General features: G+C 31.1%; 1 protein-coding gene across 2 annotated transcripts in view; it reads left to right on the top strand.

Moving 5' to 3' along the window:
• Positions 1 to 20,230, top strand: part of LOC145248808 (hormone-sensitive lipase-like) — a 129,356-nt gene that overhangs the window by 89,532 nt on the left and 19,594 nt on the right. Inside the window, exons 4-5 of one of the 2 annotated variants that reach the window (XM_080110460.1) lie at positions 1,494 to 1,571; positions 4,129 to 4,239. In XM_080110460.1, coding sequence (XP_079966586.1) covers positions 1,494 to 1,571; positions 4,129 to 4,239 — 189 coding nt within the window. The remainder of the gene's footprint in view (positions 1 to 1,493; positions 1,572 to 4,128; positions 4,240 to 20,230) is intronic. The other variant, XM_080110461.1, reaches the window with a different exon arrangement.

Genomic DNA, 20,230 nt, shown 5'->3' with positions numbered 1-20,230 from the left:
TATCTAGCTTTTGTTCGCTATCTGTATACAATGTTTCAACATATATATACCCATGTGGAGACGACTGAGCTGATCATTTTTTTTATTCTTAATTTTGCCATTACGAGGTACTTTCAGTAAGTTTTTAGACTTTTTTTGTACATGCATTTAAAATTGTTGTAGACTCTTGAAAATTCAGTGATTTCAGGTTCAAATGAACAGCTACAGCAGGAATTGGAATACACCCTACTAAAGCCTGATTGTCACAGCTAGTGAATTTCAAAAATGCAATCTGGATGTGAGGACACTTTAGAAGAATGATATGCAATAAAATTCTTAACTCTGCAGGCGTCCAAGTCTCGTTTATTCCTAAGGTTTATCACAATAAGGTCTGGAGACTTCTGTTTGGGGCCATGGACTACATAGACCATATCTCCAATCCTTTACAATTAGATTTAAGCTCTGCATTTGTTTAGTAATATCATACATTAGTTTCTGAATGACATCCTAATTCCATTTCACAAGTTCAGTTAATTAAGTATTTCTATATTCATACAATGAAACTGAAATGTTAGATGCTGGTATGGTCGAACTAACTTCGCACTTGTCAACCCTTATCCCTGAGTGGCTTCCGGGCCTTGATAAGTGGTGACCACCGTGTAAAAAAAAAAAAAAAAAAAATCTTACTTGTGGCTCATTTTGATGACTATGATAATGGGTTAACGGCAACAGAAAAGCAGAGAGATGTCACTACCCATTGAGCCAATTACTTGCAACATGTCAATGAGAGACTCAACTGTTTTCTGTCAACCAAATAAGTCCAATCAACTACTTACAGTAACTCTATAGTATAAGTAAACACAGTTCCTCGTTGATTATATGGTAATACTAGATGAGCTTTATTTTAAAACCTTAACATTTTTCTTGAAATCCATTATTTACAAATATAGATTTACACTTTCTGAATTTTGGAGATGAGGAATGATTATTCATATTCTTTGGACGACTGTTCTCACCTTTAATGTTATTTTCATAACATTTATGTCAATGTAACCTTTAACCTACTTCAGATGCATCTTGTTGAACTCTGGAATCTTTCTGCTGAACTTGGGGATTGCAAGAACCTATGCCATAGTAGATAAAGTACTTGGTAAAATTCAGTTGTAAAGGTAACTTCTTAAGGAGTTTGAAGGTTCAATCCTCAGTGTGGGTGACACTGAAAATACAATTATGAATTACTTAGACCCCCTACCCAGTCATGGCTGACAGAATGAGAGCATGCTACCTCTGTGGATAAAATAAAGGTTTCCATTTGAAATTCTGTGCAGATTCACAAGTTTGAGAGAAAAATCCCAGAATTCGACAAGATACACCTGAAGAAGGTTGGGGATCACATCAACTGAAATGTTCTAAAAATAACACTCAAGATAAGAACAGTTTTCTGAAGAATCCAAATAATGCAAATAGATTTACATAGTAAAAAATTGCTTTCTTTTTTTTTTTTTCTTCTCTAGGTCGTCCATGTTGCTAGAAATTCTGACATTCAATTTTGTAAATCGTTTTGGTCACTTTTAGAAAATGATTTTTCTTCAGTAAGTATTTTTTTTTCTTTTTCTTTTTTTTTTTTTTTAATAGCTTCAAATTCAAACTAACAAGCATGCATAATTCAATCGCTTAGGTGAATGTGCCTTTTCTCATGTTATTTTGTGAGATATACTTATTTACTTATCATTGCATATTTATTTTATTTTATTTCTTTGTATTCCATGTTTTGTATGCATTTCCAGTGAGTTTATTTGTGGCTTTTATTTTTTTGTTCATAGTTTTAACAGTATCCATAATTTTCTTACAGGATATATATTCCTCTCATACAATTACAAATATTTTTTCAAGATTTAAGTCCTCGAGTATAAGGCAATTAGTCATGACGTTTCTTTATGGGTGGATCTTGTATCAGACTTATGTTCAATTGATTATGAGACGGCCATTGTTAAAGTTAACTGTCCATAAATATCAGACGCTTAAAAAGGGACCAAACCCGGAATGTTACAGGATTAGATTAAAGGATAAGACATTTCCAAATATAAGATTTAGGTATGTGCATGTATATATAAAAATTTTTTTCTTCTTTTTTTAGGAAAAGAAGCAGAAAACAAGGACCCGGGTGATGTAGATTTTAGTAGAGATAGCTGTAGGGTTATAAGGGGGCAGGGAGTTTTGTTAATAATTTAAGCTACTCTATTTTTATCAGTAGTGATATATAAAGTAAGGACTATTTTTACCAATCTGTTTGGAATCTATAGCTTTCTTTCTTTTTCCTTTTTTTTTTTTTTTTACTACAAGCTACTGAATAGTATCTGTCTGTCATCACATTCCATAAGCAATGTTTCTGACAAAGGGAAAAAATTGCTGTGTTTTGTATCAGAATCTTTCTAACATTTAATGATGACTAGTTTTTCACATTAAGTTTTTTTTTGCTTTTTTTTTCGACTCCTTACATAAAGTGGTTTCATGCTTTGTCTGGAGCGATTTCTGTTAAAAAATAAAAAAAGATAAGTGAAAATGTCTTTAATGTTGCGCACAAAGGCATTTTAACATTGCATTTATAGATGGAATGGATGAATCATAAGATATGTATCGAATGTTTAGACTATATCTGGTTGAATAGTGTGCAACTCCAAAATATTTATTAGTAGAGCTGGTATATATTTGTTAGCTGTTTGGATTACATCACCAAGTCAAGATTTCGGCCTATGTAAGCTCCTCATAGAAGCTCAACTTGTTACTGTAAGCCAAACGACTCACAAATACTTATATTAATGCTATAAAAGTAACGGAAAGCTATGCAAATCTAAAGTGTAAGTAATGGCCAAGTGTGATTCACCAATGTTGAAATAAGAGGAGGGGGAGAAGTGGGAGGGCAAAAAAAAGTTTATTGTATTGTGTTGTCTAGCTGCGCAAGCTTTTATGAGGCAATTAATTTAGAAGATAAGGTAGAAAAAAAAACCCAACAGCTTTACAGATCTTTTGGTCTGTTGGATTACTGTTTCGTCTGCCTGTTTCCCACAGACAACAACCTGGATGTCTTCAAGTCCAACATAAAAAATTCCTGATGACCCGCCCTCTTAAGTAAGACACTTTATCAAATCTCAACACTAACGTACTGTGCACGCAATAACCCTTACCCCCGAGTGGCTCCCGGGCCTTGATAAGTAGTAACCATCTTGTTAAAAAAAAAAAAGAAGCTATATCTAAAGAATGGGCTCAACTGATCTGTTCGTATACAAATAGAAACGTGTGATTAGTTGGTAAGAAAGGAATAGGCAGGGTACATGTTACTAATGCAGTCTAAAAGAATTTTTTAAACTGGATGCATGTTTCATAAATGCAAAGAAATTAACTGTTGTAGACCTGTGCTACGGGTCACAAATGAAAGAAACCACAAGTAGTGTAAAGTGTATGAATATAATATGTATTTATCATAAAGAATACAGAGGCCACTAAAGTGGTATGAGAGGGATGTGTTCGTAGCATACAGTTAAACACTTATGAATGTCTCCATTTAGTCTTTGAAACTAGTGGCACTCATAGGACTGGTTGATTCCACTTAGTTCTCAAATAGGGGTGATTTGTACCCCCACAACATTAACATAACTTTAAAACATATAAATATTAAAATATGTTTTTTGAATAATTGATAGAAAAAAAAAATAGACATGAAGGGTATTTGGCATTAGTTCAAAGCAAGTTGTCTTTTGCTTAAAAATATAATTCATAAAGTGGTAGAAGCTAAGTTAAGACTGTAATTGACATACCAACTCTGCTAAAGAAGCAGGTATAAACAAGTTAATATTAAAGACATTATTGAGTGTCTAACTAGGCATATTATCTGTTTGTGGTCAGTCAAGATTTCTGCTTTCTTCGGAGGCTTTTTGATAATCTTTTCTAGAGCAATTTTCTGATAGAAAAGGGTTCCATAATGTTTTGTTTATGTAAGGAATCGTCATATAATTTGTTGAATAAATTCAGATTCTGGGAACGGACTCGTCTTAAAATCTGTCATGCTTGATTTTTTTTTTTTTTTTTTTTCTTCCCTTTGTTTGCTGTTTCCTCTTTTGTTTTTGAAAGTCGAATTTCCAACCATTTCAGGTCGTAACAGACTTGGTAAATTCTTGTAACAAATCTGTTCTTAATGCGTTTGCTTCTGCGAGCACAAGCCTCGTACAGCTTGGCTCGAAAGTCATGAGTGCCTGCATGTCGGTAAGTTTAACATGTCCTCTTTTCAATATGCTTCAGTACTGAACAAAGGGATAAATGGTTGCACGGTGTGTTTACACTTCATTATCTCACTGTCTGTCCATCCGTACTGATTTCGCATGTATGGACTTCACATTTTTGTCTGTCTGTTTGTCTGTTTCTCCCTATATCCTTGCGTCAATATTGAATATTTTTTGTCTGTTCGTCTCCTCACATCTCCTTTTTGTTCTTTTCATTTTTTTTTTTTTTCATTTATTTATTTTCTTTGGCATGGAACATTTATTTCTCTTGTGATTGTTATAGTTTTTATTTTATTTAATTTTTTTTTTTTTTTTTTTTTTTTAATTTAAAATTTGGTTGAAAATATCCTCTTTTAGATTTTTTGGAAATTGCATTGTTGCTTCCTTTTTCGATTTTTTTTTTTTTTTTTCTGATTCTCAACAACGTATAATGATACACTTCTCTTGGTTAGATCAGCTGAAGAAGGTGGTCGAGAAGAGCATTTGAAACTTGGTGCATGCATCAAAAGAAAGACTGAAGAATTTAGACAGGTCTACAAATTATCTACATAATATTGTTCTTCATTTATTTATTGCGGACAATTGTCCTCATCTTTTAGTTGTTGTTTCACATTTCGACCAATTATTCTTCTTGCCTTCGTCAGGTGGTTACCATGACGGGTGCAGTGGATAGACATTGAATCTCTACGATTCCAGGTGAGCATTGTCTGAAGATAGCGGTTTCAATTAGTAATACACACGGATGATAAAAACGCTTTGGATAATTACGGATTTTAATGGGGTTCTGCTAAAATCATCATATTTTAAAAACCAAAGCACCTTAAGTCCTCAAAATACCACCGTTTTGTTCGAAAATGAATATACTTTCAAATAAATTAATAAATAACAATGTACATTATATATTTTAAGAGTTTTAAGCAAATAAAGTGCTAAAAATGTTAACATCATAAAACAGCGTTTTCGGTAAGATTTTCTAACGCCCCCCCCCCCCGATTTGTAAACGGTGGTACCACGTTTCTCTTAAGAATTTTGTCATAAAATTTGGAAATTGATTAGAAGAGATATTACTTTTAATAGATTCGGTTGTCCAAAATTCTTTTGATAGCTCACTTTTATTGTGTTAAAAAGAAAACTTCAATATGACAAGTTTGGAAAATTAAAAAAAAAAAAATTTCTTCAGACACCAACTGTTAAATAAATCAATCTTTTTATTACATTTATCCGTTAAAAATTAAAATGTAACTGGCTTCATCTTGTACCGAGTAATTTAAAATCATGATACCTGGAAAAAAATCGTTCTATTTTTAAAAAGTATCTAAAAACGATCCGTGGAAGCAGCAGGAGCAGCAGCTTTAATATGGCTGATATTGCTTTACTAAACAAACTTTTTTTTTTTTTTTTTTTTTTTTTATTCCAGAACGAATTAAAAATTAAAACAAATGAAAATATGAATATAAAAAAAAAAATGTTCTTACATATTTAGTTGGAGCTCATATTATTAGAACATAATTAGCTTAACTAGAGCTCAGTTATCAGAATATATAATTTTAAAGCAATCCGGCGTTACTTTTGATCAAATTTTAAAAATATAGTTGAAAAACAAATATGTAACGTGCACTTTTATCTATTACATTAGTTTAAAAAAAAAAAAAACGAAAATGTGAAATATGATTTTGCTTCACGTGCGAGTAGTACCCCCCCACACCACACACACACACATATACACACACGCTCCCAATATATTTTTTTCCATCTTTACAATTTTTTTTCAGCGGATTATAATTGAATGGACACTAATCTACCCAATTATATATATATGTATATATATATACACATATATATATATAAAATACAAAATTAATATTTAAATATTTGTAGGAGGTGCTCAGTTTCTAGTTAAGTTCCTATTTACTTGCCTTCCTATGAGGACAGTTAGACACAAGGTCAGTTTTTAATGCGAGGAAAATCCAACTTCCCAAAAAGGGTCAATCTGGAGAGAAAAACATAAAATTGTCCCCGTCATGAAGGATTTCTCCTTCACTGACAGAAGACAGAAAAGGCAAAGTGTAGCATCAGAATACTACACTGATCTTGGCACAAAGTCCCGGTAGAGAAATAATAATAATTAAAAAAAAAAAAAAAAAAAAAAACGTCTTAAACTGGAAAGTTTAACGAAATAATGTCACTCGGACAAGAAAAGTAATTGAAAATAAAAACTAAATTTATCTAAAATGTTTTTTGATATTTAAATAAAAATACTTAAGTTTTCCAAACGTCACGTTTTCTATTAGTAACGTCACTTGTTTTAAATGAAATTTATTTTTGTCTATTTGTCGTAATTCTTAAGTTTCACACCCCTTAAGAATTACGACAAACAAAAATAAATTTCATATTTCAAAGTAATTTGATATCCAAAATCTAAGGCATAAAATTTTCAAAGGCCAATAATTATGACCCACTAGCCGTAAATATGGGGGGTCAAACGCTTAAAATAAAAGTTAATCCTACTTCTAACCCTAGGTATGAGTGGCAAGCCTCCTCCTCTTAAAACCTTCTTTAGCCCTAACAATAATGCTAAGTCTAAGTGGCAAGCTCCTCACCAAACAAAGTTCCTTGGTAAGCTACATATAAGTGTCTAAAAAAAAAATCCTTCCTTAAAGAAAAGTGCACCATTTATCACCCATAAAAAAAATAAATTGGTCAACTGTTCCAAAACGTTACAATGGTCTCAAAATGGTGAATTATTTTACATTAAATTTATGTGAAACTAACCCCCACTCTAAATTTTAAAATTGCTTTTTGTTTTGTTTCTATCAAGTCTTCAGGATGTTCACATAATTTTCCTTAGCTTTATCATTAACCCAAAGTCAGTGGCAACCCCCACCCTCTCATAATTGCAAAGATCCTCTTAAAACCACACATAATCGTCTTTAGAAAAAAAGGCGCACAGGATTTATCTCTGATAGAAAAAAAAATGGTTAACTGCCCTAAAATGCTTGAATGGCTCAAAATGGGGAATCATTTTACATTAAATTCTAAAATAATACTTTATCTTTCATTAAAATTTTTTAAGGTATTCACATGTAATTGCCTACAAAGGTAAAATCGCATATTTTGGAGAGGTGGTCAGATGGGGTGGGGGTTATCGGAAGGTATTAATCTGCAATAATACCAAAGAAATATTGCAATATATTCATTTTTAAACAGTCCTAGATTTCCATTTCAGTTATTTGTACATATAATGCATTACAATTCAGCTTTGAGTTCTTTAACTTCTTTTCTTTTTATGAATACATGGCATTTTTAAGGAATTGCAGTATATTTATGTGCATTTACTGCAGATTATTTGGAAACTATTAATTTTTGGAGATTTTCAGTAGCATATTCTAATTCCTAGCACAAAAATACACTTATATGGTAAATTTCATTGCTTAATCCTCTGTTTTAATAAAAATATAGCATTTTTACTGAAAAAGTAGTGTAAAAAATGTGACAAAACACATATGGTCTTAAAGAGGGGAAAAATATCCAAACGTGTGAGGCACAAAAGTAGTCATGACTTCCTTAATTTTAATTGGATTTAAAAAATAAAAAAATATTCTTATTGAAGTATTTTAAGCTATTTCAATTTTTTCATGTGTATTGCTATTTCAATCCTACCCAAAGCCAGCCAGAGACTTAGTTAGACAAAACATGGTGAGACAACTATGGAAGGCAGTAATTGCTGAGGATGCAGTTAGGAGATTCAGAGTTTCGATCCTGCCGTGGTAATCACCTGAAAAAGGCCAGAGGAATAATTGGCTGAAACATTGTGAAACAACAACTAAAAGATGAGGATACAGACGACGACATAATCCACGGATGTCTGCACAGAAATCGATACTTAATTTCACGCATTAGACCAGATTAACAAAAAAATGTTAGCATAAAATTTTTTTTTTTTTAAATTGAATGAATATAACTAAAAATGGATAAAAGGAAAAGAAAGAAACAATTAAATAAAGTAAGGAAAAAACTAAATGTATAATATAAGGAAAGAAAAAGGTGCAAGAGTAGTAACCCTAGAAATAAAAATAAATACTATGAGAGTAACCTCCCCTTGAAACAAAGAAATTAAATAAAGAGTTTGAAAACCAAACAAAAAGGAATATTAGAATAAACACGCATAAATGTAGAAATAAAATTATAAGAAATAGGAAAAACTAAATAAGGTAAAAACAGGGGATTAAAACAAAAATAAAAAATATGAAATTATGGTTTAAAACAGAAAATTATCTTAGCATAACACCCAAAATGGCTGACATGTAGCAGCGTGGCATTGGAATTTCTTTTCCCCAAATACCATGTTTATCATGTAAAAAGTCAACTTTTTGTTGTTAACATCAAATGGAAAAATCATCTGAAGAATTGGTGGCGACAGGATATTTTTATGGACACATAAATTATAAAATTGCCTTCCCACTAATGAAACAGCTGTAATGAAAAAAATCCAGGAGAAAATAAACGAAAGTTATAAAAAAGAAAAAGTAAGTCCTTGAATTTCAACAAAGTTTTGCACTATATATATATATATATATTCTATATTATTACTGGCAGGCCACTTAGCATTGCCCAGTCGTAAAATATAAAAATAAAAATATTTTAATTCATGCGCATTTCTTATTTATTGTTAGTCAATTCTCTGTTGATTGTTATTTAATATCTAACAATGATTTTGAAAGTTATAAAAAAATTACTTGACTACCATCCGCTAGAATCTAAACCAAAATGTTTAGCACTCCAGCCATGGTCATTATTTACCTCCCCAGCATTGTTACTGCCTGAACAACTGACAAATGGATATGAAAGGTAAAAAATTAAGCAACTTTGATTTATGAATGGTTAATTTTGAGCATGTGCATATTCAACAATCAGTTTGATGTAAAGCACACATTTTAAGTCTATTCATATATCATTTTCTTTTTGCGCAGAGATTCCATGAAACAATTTATTTCAAGGGTTACACAAGGGTAGAAATGTTTAAACTTTGGTTTACATGCTGTTAAAAAATCCCTTCCATAATTAATGTATCTTATTATAGATGTATTCGTATATCTCTTTAAAAAAACTGTTGTTCAGTCTGCCACATTTAAGTTGCAAATTACATTTTTTTTTTTCCTGGTTTGTTGCGCTTACATTTGAAATAGCATAACTCCTCCCTCGTCTGGTCTGTTGTGCGTAAGTTTGAAATTATATTTTAGTTGGTCTGTTGTGCTTAGGTTTGAAATAACATTTCAATTGCGAAATGCACATATTAAAAGGATGCTTTTTAATATTTATTTTTGTTGGAACATTACTTTTTTGCTGAATACTTTAAGTAAAATTTGGTCCGAATGACTTAAATTACAGTGTGAAATAGTCAAACTTTTAGTTATGATTGAGGAGTTGCAATAGAATTTTAAATATTGTAAAAACATTTGCAAGAGTTTTTTTTTTTTTTTCTGAATAATAATAAACAACAAACTTGGTATAGCTACAAACAGTTCTTTTTGAGATTAAATAAGTTAACCTTATTAAACAAATTAAAAAAAACAAAACTTTTGTTTTGCTTTGTTTAATGGGGTCAACTCATTCCATCCCCAATTATAGTACACAAAATTTATTGCAATTTCTTTTAGAGGTTTTGGATATTGTCTGCATGTTGAATAGAAAAATGTTTTCTGCATAAACAGTCGTTTGTTGCATGTTTTTGTTTTTGTTTTTTTTACACCATTCAACTTTCTAACTTGTTTTGGAATTTTTTGCGATCAGAATTGATAATTGTTTACCAACGCCTTTAAGTGGATATGTGGCACAACTGGTAACAGCATTGATTAACAGTCAGTTTTAAATGAGTCTTCTAGAAGTTGAAGGTTCAATCCTTACTACAGACAACAATAACTAAGTGTGACTGAGAGGGTTCTAAATGGTTAACAAACAGACTGAAAACCTGGGTGTACCAAGTTCGAATCCAGTTCATTTCACAGAAGACTTTCATCAAGCTAACACTTTGACCTTGTGTCTAACCTCTAAGAGAAAAGGTAAATAAAATAACTAATAACATAATAATTATTTAACACTTCTAAGCAATCGTAGCTGACGGAATGAGAACAATCTACCTCATTGATTAAATAAATCATTCAGTTTGAAATTCTGTCCAGATTCCCCAAGCTTAACATAAAGATTCCCAAGTTTGTTAACATCCACTTGAAAGGGTCAGAGGTTATATTGGTTGAAACGTATAATAAACAAGATATGAATAATCCAAATAAAACAAAATTGTAAACATATATACATTATAAGATGACCAAAAAGTATTAGCTTGGCTACCCAACATTGCTTGAGTGGATTACACCAAACAAGATGTCAAAAAGTAAAATCAGTATTGCTGTAGAGAAAGTACTTACACACTGAACTATTCTGTGTATTTAGTTGCCTTATTTTTATGAGGTTAGACACAAGGTCAGGGGTTGGGATTTGAACTTGGAGCACCCAGGTTTTCAGTCCGTGTTGTTAACCCTCAAACTCTTATGCAGAGTAGCATATCAATGACTATAATGCTATCCCCTAGAAGTATGATAGTAGTAAGACTACAACTGAGCCGTTCCCCATATACATTACAAACCAGTTACCCATTTGTTACAACATATTGCATTGTTCACTTGCACTAAGAAACTTTTTTTTTATATTTGTATGTTAGCTGTTTGAATTATTATCAAATATCTTTAAATAACATAAAAATATATCTGGATAAAATGGTTGACAACACATGCTAGAAACCTGAGTGTGCTAAGTGTTAAAAAGTGTGTATCGCTTATCTATTTGTGTATTTAACTGCTCTATTTAAGAAACCTTTTTATATTTGTGAAAAGAGTTGTGTTTGAAGGCTATATCAATGTGGTTTGTAGGAAACGCTGTAGGCGTGAGTTAGCATATAAAAGAATAATGGCAATATTAAAAGAAATTTTCAATAATTTTTAATTATATTACGTTTATTTAACAACACATTGAAAATTTCTTCTAATATTGTCATTATTCTTTATGTGCTAACTCGTACCCACAGCGTTTCCTACAAACCACATTGATATAGCCTTCAAACACAACTCTTTTCACATTATGCACAATGCAAACTACAACATCCTTCTTTGTATATTTGTTTGTTGGCTGTTTGGATTATTAAATACCTTTAGATAACATAATAATTATATCTGGATGAAATAAAATATTGAATTGGGTACACGAGAGGAAAAACGAGAGAAAAAAATGGCCCAATAACAAAAAACTAATGAATTGAAAAATTGTTGACCATCTGCTAATACTTGAAATGGATTGAACATAGGAAAATATTGTCATAATTGAACTCCCAACAGTATATATAATGCTTGCTATCTTAAGTTTACATATAATAAGAATAACACTCACCTTTATACGAGTTTAACATGGATTTATTATATTCAAAATGTCCGTTTGTTTCAGCAGAAAATATCCAAATGGAAATAATTTGAAAAAAAAGTGTGCATGTGTGGGAGAGGGTAACACACAGCACGAACAAGTTAAAAAGAGGAAAAAGATAAAATACCAAATTTTATGCATAATATGGTGAGAAACTGGAATCTTGGGAAGATCTGTCATTCCAGTAATTATGGGAGCAACTGGGTTCATGAAAAAAAAAAAATACAAAAACTACCTGGTAAATATACCATGTGGACCAAATGCAAAAGAGATGCAAACAATTGCATTTGCAGGATGGTTAGCCTCTTAAAAAGATCTTTCAGTTGGAATTTATGAGATAGTGGGTGAATGTCTGGTTTCCAATAGGATGATCCAACCCAGCTAGAACAAAATAAGAAAATTATTATACTTAAGCTTACAATTTTGACTTTTTATAATGCTGCATTTGCATGAGTCTCATGATGCATGTTTTTTTGCATAATTTTATCGAATTATTTTTTAGATTCTCTTTATTTTACATTATCTTTAGGTTGGCTTGTTCTCCTAGTATGAAACTTCAAAGTATCTTTTGAGTTCTGATGATATGAGATAATGGGTGAATGTCTTGAATCTAAATCCGTAGAATCTATATGATCTTAAAAAAAAAAAGTAGAGCATCTGGCACTATTTATTTGGTGCCTGGCAGTGGCAGCAATCAACTGAAAAAATAATTGACTTTCATTAAAGAGAACTAAAAAATAATTGACTTTCATTAAAGAGAGCTAAAAAATAATTGACTTTCATTAAAGAGAGCTAAAAAATAATTGACTTTCATTAAAGAGAGCTAAAAAATAATTGACTTTCATTAAAGAGAGCTAAAAAATAATTGACTTTCATTAAAGAAAGCTAAAAAATAATTGATTTTCATTAAAGAAAGCTAAAAAATAATTGATTTTCATTAAAGAAGGCTATGTGCACTGATTGACTAGTTGATCATGATTTATAAGACGAGGTGTAATTTTTAGAAGAGTTTTTTTTTTTCATGCTTCATACAAATGTTTAAGTGTGTGTATCAGTATATATACATACACGCACGTTAGCAGGCTGCCTGGCATTGCCCAGTCGTAAAATACATTTAAATATATTTTGATTAATGCAGATTTTGTATTTATTATTAGATTAGACCCAATATATAATAATGATTTAAAAAGTTATAAAAAAATGACTTGTGTGCCACCACCAAGAACCAAAATGTTTAGCTTAAGATTTACTTTTTTTTCTTTGACGTTAATGCTTGAGCTATGAAGACATGTTTGCTGCAAGGCTAGAAATTAAAACATGAATCGACAGCTATCACGTTATGCATGCACATACATAATGCTGTCGTTCGACCATCACATGGCAAATTCCATTTTCTTAATTATGACACTTTTGCACAAATTTTCCTGGGCTGAAACCCAAATATAAAGTTTTGCATGAATTCAAATATCCTATATATTAAGTTTCATGTCTGTAAACCAAAAATTGACAGGCGTTTGGTAGGCAAAACTTTTTAAGCAAATATATGTATATATATATATATATATATATATATATGCATACATATATATATACAGAAAGAGGTTTGTGTTTATAACCTTTTTACGCAAATATTATGTAAGTATAAATCATGTAGAATATCTCTATGAATATAATTACACGTAATAGTTAAAGATGATAATCTCATAAGAAAATCGAAAAAACTGACAGAACTAATTAAAATGAATGTTTAAAAACTTTGCAAATTAGTTAGATCTTTTGCAGATGAATGCAATTCCTACGACCATATATAGCAAAGTTGTATTTTCTTTTTAAATAAATAGAAAAAAGGATTTTTAATATGAATATCCACACACACACAAAAAAAGATTATAGGAGTATAGAAAGATATGAGGGTCGTTATGAAAGTAAAGCTCCTTATTTTTTAAAACTCAAAAAGAACTACGAAAATGGGAGTGGTACAGTTAAAACAAGCAACCTGTTGTGCTTCAGAATTTATTTTTCTACATAGTTACCATCATTCTCAATGCACTTTTGCCAGGAATTTAATGACGTATCTCTGTGTCTGACACATGTTCATGACTAGAGTTGCTTTCTTAGTCTCACACCATCAATATCTGCATTAGAGAGATGAAACTTTCAGGTCATGAATGTATAAGTTCAGTCATTATAACAATGCAATTTGATCCACGTGGGCGGAATAAAAAAAAAAAAATAGGAGGCATTATTTTTGGAATGCTTCTTACATATAAGCGGTAGAAGATGCAGTCATTGTGCCTACACATTATCAGACAAAAAAATCGCTGTAAAAGACAGTTTTGCAAATGCATACAAGTTATGATTGTTGATGATTCTATTTCTAAAACTTAAATAAAAATGTTTTATGATTTGAATTCCTTATTATTGTGACTGCTTTCTATTCTGTTTTAGGTTTGTTTCTCACCCCTTTTTTTTCCTCACTACCTCTCTTGAATTTCTACAAAACTTTGTGGAGATCCTTTCCTGAAAAGCCATTTACATCCCTTTTTGAAAATTTTAAACCATTTAAATTTTTATTTATGATATTTTGATATTGATTTTTTGTATCATTGTTAGAGTTTACAAATGTCCAATTTTATGTTCACTTAATATTAAATTCTCATATTTTTATTGTATGTATGTATATATGTATATATATGTGTGACATGTATATTTGTGTATGTCAGGTCATGTCATATGCTACTGGTACCATGTAACCCAGTACTACCTGCCTCATGGTCGGGTCACCGGCGACTAAACTGGTTCCCCCACCAGACTTGTTTGGTGAGGAGGGCGGCTAGTCTCCCTGAAGGATTAAAAACAAGACCTTCCAAAGGGCGAATGAACTCTTTTTCTGGGTCAACGGCCAACTAGCACCGTGTATATTTGTGTGTGTGTGTGTGTGTGTGTGTGTATATGTGTATTGGCGTGGAGAGGGCTCCCGTAAGCCATGGTGAAGGCAACCTTTCTAAAAGAAGCAAATCTCTGATTTAAAAAAACCATAAAGCGGAAGACCAGTACCCGCATTAAGCTGGTCTGCAGTTTAATTTGTTGCTGGCTATCTTGCTCTTACTTGTTGCTGGATCTCAACATTTTGAACCGAGAGAGAGACTTAGCTGTCGTACAAAGCTAAGACTCTGTAACATCATCTTTGTATAGATACTCCCTCAGGTATTTGGGCTCATGGATTTTAAATGTCTGAGGGAGTGGCACTCGTCTGACAAGACGTTGCAATCATCATATGTGTGTGTCAGATGCTAACCTGACTAGCTCTCCTTATTTGAAAAGGCCTGTAAAGGGTTGAAATAAATTTAAGATTGGGCTAAATTTATGTTGTGCTTTATTGGTTTATGTGTGTATGTATGTATATATATATATATATATATATAAATACACTTTACAATTTATGTTGCTACATGTTTTATCAGTGTGTCACCATCTGTCTCAAAAGTTGAGAATTATATCTGAATGACACAAAATAAAATTAAAGTGGAGGTATTCTCTCTCTCCTCTCCACCACTTACAAAGTGAAAATTAAATACACAAGATAAACAATGGTTCAAAACTGCTTATATATCACTAAATATAACAATAGATCTTTTATATATATATATATATATATATATATATATATATATATATATATATTAGTTACAAATGGCATATTTATAACCTAATTTCAACATTAAAAATGAAACAACAAAAAAAAGCATTTTTACCTCTAAACCCAAATTGCATGGATTTCAATTTATTTTCTTCTATGACAACATAGACAAAGTCATTAAGTGCACAACACCTTTAAGTTGGGTGGGGGTGTAGGACTGATAAATAATGAATGCAGGGTACGAAAGGTTAATCTAAATTCTGTATTTTTTTTTTGCATATGATTTTACAGTCTGGACCTACAAGTATTTATTTATATAAATCAATTTTTCTAGTTATGGATGGCCAAAATAACAAAAGACAGACTTTCTGTAAAAGTATTAGATTAAAAAAAAAGAATACCAACAAGTATTTAAAAGCCAGCAAAAAGGAATGAAGATAGAAGCAATTTAAAAAGTGAAAACGACCTGAATTATGATATAGATGATTAAAAAAAATATTTATTGTTAATTTTAGTTAGTTTAAAAGGTAATGATACTATGTCTTCAAACTGGAAAAATTATGAAGTTCAGTGGTTAAACTACCACTGAGAATTTTTGCATTTTATAAACTTACCTTCATTACAGTGCTTGAAAAAAAGTATTGGATAACAAACAAAATCCTCCACTCTCTGGGACAGATGGCGGCATACTGAATGTAAGCAATGAACAGCTGCAATCTGGAGGTATCTGGCATCTACCCAGATTCTGAACTAATACGTACAAGGCTTTGAACCAATTCCCACTTTATGCTGCTGTATTCATTTATTTATGACTATGAACAAATTGGTTCAACCAGGTCATAAAGGGTGAAGAGTGTATGTGCAACCTATTTTCACTGCTGGTTTAGTATAAGTAGATTGGGTTAGTGTTTAGGAGAGTTGAAGAAACATACAATTATGGCCTTCCATATAAAAGTATGATTTTTGTAAATAAAATGCTTCTATGATGTTAATGACATAGACAATCTTTTCAATTTCAGGAATAAGTCTGGATGCTTTATAAACAAATTCATTTTATTAATCTACTAGTTGTATATACAAGTAGGGATATAGCAAATTATATTTTCTAAGTAGGATAATAAGTTAAATTATGGTATCGTTTGATCTTTAAATTTATTAACTGAATCAAACTGTTATAAAACTATAACTTTGTTAAGCTGATATTTCAGTGTTTATTATATAACAGGGTGTAAATAAGTCCCAAAAACTTAATTTTTTTTATGATTAAACAATTTTAAAATTAAAAATTATTTTCTGTTCAACCATTTAAATGCTTTCAAAATTTCAAAGGGTTGCAATTTTTTTTTTTTTTTTTTTTTAGTTATTAATATTTTAAAATGGTTGACTTATTTACAAAGTTTAACTTTGTAATTTGAATTTTATTTTATTTATTAGGATTTTTAAAAGTTTTGTTTTAGTGTTTTCCGCTGTTTAATTTTTAATCTCAATAAATAATTAATTCTAAAATAAAAAAAAAAACAAGTCATACAGACGAGAAAAACAGATGCAGAATAACAAAAGTTGTTATACAATCTCTATATAAAATTATGTATGGGTATATATATATATATATATATATATATATAATTATATATTTGTTTGTACATGAGTCACTCTTAATTTAACCAACCATTGGTCCCCCGACAAAAGGAGAGTGGACCTGTAAATTCACCCTTGTCTGTTCATCCATTCACACTTTTCTCAATAACTACGCCTTGGAATTTTAAAAAATTTTGCACAAACATTAAACATGATATGAGTAAAAAAAGTAACAGAATGGATTTTCCGGGAAAACTCTGCCCCTCCCCCTGACACCCTAGAGGTGCCTTTCAGGTTAAAATGGCTGAAATTGACACTTTTGTGCTTATTAAAAAAAAATTGATGCCTTGAATTTTTATAAAGCTTTCTGAAAAGTTGTAACAGATTTCTATATAATTTTGTTTGTCTATACTGTGCGATAACTCTTGGATGTGCCCCAGGGGCTCTTTTAAGGCTAATAGAAACCCTCTATTTTTGGGACTATTTTACCATATTTGTCCAAAATTTTCTGTGTATATCTATTTAGCAGTTTTGCATGGTGCTGAACTCAAATTTAAATATATTAAGGTCTTGGGGACTTTTGGAGTTAAATGGGGGGTGCAAATGATGGACTTGGTCATTTCTTTTTTTTTTTGCATCGTGCAGTACTCAAATTTACATATGTTAAGGCCTAAAACTGCACCGTTTGTTCATTTTCACCAGTATTTGACGTCCCCTGGAGACTTTTGGGGCTAAAGGGTAGGGGACAAATGCTGAACTTAGTCATTTTTTATGCCTCGTTCACTGTGCACTCACAGGAAACCATGCATGCTTCATTTGTGAATTTTGGAACACAGCTGCTATGGATAAAGAAGAAAAATGTGAACTGTATTTAGTTTTGTGCAAATGGAGTAGAAAGAAGACAGAAAAGTCATGAAAATCCAAATTTTTCAAATAATATTTTTAAGTATTCTTCAAATTCTAGTTTCTTTATAAAAAGAAACCATATCTTGCTTTTGTGGATCTAAAGAAAGTTTTTGACAGAATACCAAGAGAGGGTGTTTGTTCGCATTGTGTAAACTCTGGGCAAATGAGCGGGTGGTGAAGGTTGTTCAAGCAATATATTAAAGTTTGTGTTAGAATTGACAGTATGTTCAGTAGGATTACATCAGGGTCTTGTACAGAGTTTTTCTTTTCATTTTGTCTTGGAAAAATTGTTGAAAATGTTTCCTATTGGTTGCCTGGAAGAAATGCTGTATACTGATATAGTATTTGCCCATGAAACGGTGGAAGACTTATGTCCAAAATTTGTGAATGTTACTAAGACCAAAGTGGTGATTAACAGTTGTAATGTTGAAAAGCTCCCCAAAAGAAGGAAATTCTGTTCAGTTTGTGTAGAGGGAGTCCAGTGCTTTTTGTTATGCTTATAAGCATTGGGTGAGCAAGAAGTGCAGTGGACATACTTGTAGCTCTAGAAAGGGTAACCAGTTTATATGCAAGAACTATAAGCCAATGGAGATGGATGAAAAACTCAAACGTGGAAAAAGTATATTTGGATGACGAAGCGATTGAGATTGTTCAGAAGTTTTGTGAGAATCGAAAGGGAGTTGTACAGTTACACCACTGCATTGATTAGTAAATCTCATTGATTTTAAACTTGTTTCAGATTTAAATTTTTCATTCTAAACTTGTTTCAGATTTAAATTTTTCATTATAAACCTAAATATATCTGAAAGACAAAATAACAGTGAAATAAAAAAAAAAATCTGAAAACTTTACGGAAATCTGTAGATTAACACCATCAGGTACCCTCCCCCTAAAAACCCTCTTCTTTTTTTAAATGAGATTTTACTTTTTTAGGTAATTACATGTGAACACCTTGAAAAACTTGGCAAAAAGAAAAAAAAAATCTAGAATTTAGAGTTGAGGTATCAGTTCTGAATTTTTTAGATGAAATATCAATGTTTGTATTGTTTTGATTGTTCACTAAGATACTTTTTAAGACTTTGATTCAATTTTTAACTGAATCCTTTTGCTAATTGTCACTATTAGTTTTACGAAACCGTGGATAGACATCTTACATTTGTTTTCTTTTTTTCTAGAGAACACAGTGCAAAGGAGGCAATTCTAAGAAAAAGGGTTTTTTGAGGGGGCTTTTGTGGAAGAAATTTTGTGTTGAAAACGAAAGAAAGAAACCTTTTTTAATTGTGTTTAGTTTTTTCTCTTATTTTCTCCATATAAAGTTGTAATTAAAGGATTCCAAATGTGGTTAAATTCAATACTTGAACGGCTTAGGAGATCGTTGCTATCCACTATATGAGCTGCTTCTTTGAGTTTTCTAACCCTTCATCTTTCTTCTATAATCTAGTATTTTAAGATCATCCCACATTGGGGAATGGGTGCTATTTTCTCTCCATATATCGTCTGCTAGGGCTGATTTTTCGATTTCTTCACATATGACAGCTTTTTGATGTTCTTCTAGTCTTACTTTGCGGGAGCGGCTTGTTTCCCCTTTGTAGAGTTTTTCACATTTACATGAAATCTCATAAACAGTTTTTTTTAGTCGGTAATTTGACATTCGGGAGAAACTGGGATTTATCGGTTTTCATTCCAGTATTGTGGAAGAGGAGTTTTATTTATTTCCTTACAAGATTACAGATTACATCGGCTAAAACCCTGTGAATATAACAACCCAGACGTATTAGTTACAATAATACAAATTGGTTAATATTATTTAACTAAAGCTATTTCATCATAATCAGTTTAACATCCGTCTTGCATTAAACTAAATATGATAAAATTTCCACTGGTTAAATTCTTGACATACTCCAACAACTTGTGCCATTAATTGATTTCTCTCAATCAATTAGAAAATCTGATGTTTATTGGGAGAAGCAATGAAATTACCTTTTTTGTAGAAATATCTATATCTATATTTCTGTTAGTCTGTCTGCTCAACTTTTTCTCAAAAACTACTAGGTTGATCTTGCTGAAATTTTGTACAGACCTTTATAAGGTGCAGCGAACTAAGTAGTATGGTATTTGTTTGATGCACTGTTTAGGGATTAATAAGGATTAGTCACCACAATGCCACGTTTATTCTGAAAGTTTTTTTTGTATAAAGCAATCATTCTTTGTCAATAGGTTAAAAATTTTATCTGTTTTTAACAGCTAAAAAGTTTTTGATTTTTTTTTTTTTTTTTTAAATTGCCCTCAAGTATTATGGAGCTATGTGGCCTGAAACACTCTCTGATGTTGTGCCGTAAAACGTGCGTGTTATAACTACATTTAGGTGAAATTGTTTTTC

This window comes from Euprymna scolopes, chromosome 27 (assembly GCF_053919585.1).
Source record: "Euprymna scolopes isolate OS-2025 chromosome 27, ASM5391958v1, whole genome shotgun sequence".
Classification (NCBI taxonomy): Eukaryota; Metazoa; Mollusca; class Cephalopoda; order Sepiida; family Sepiolidae; genus Euprymna; species Euprymna scolopes.
The sequence above is the reverse complement of the archived record's forward strand: the minus strand, read 5'-3'. Positions and strand labels throughout refer to the sequence as shown.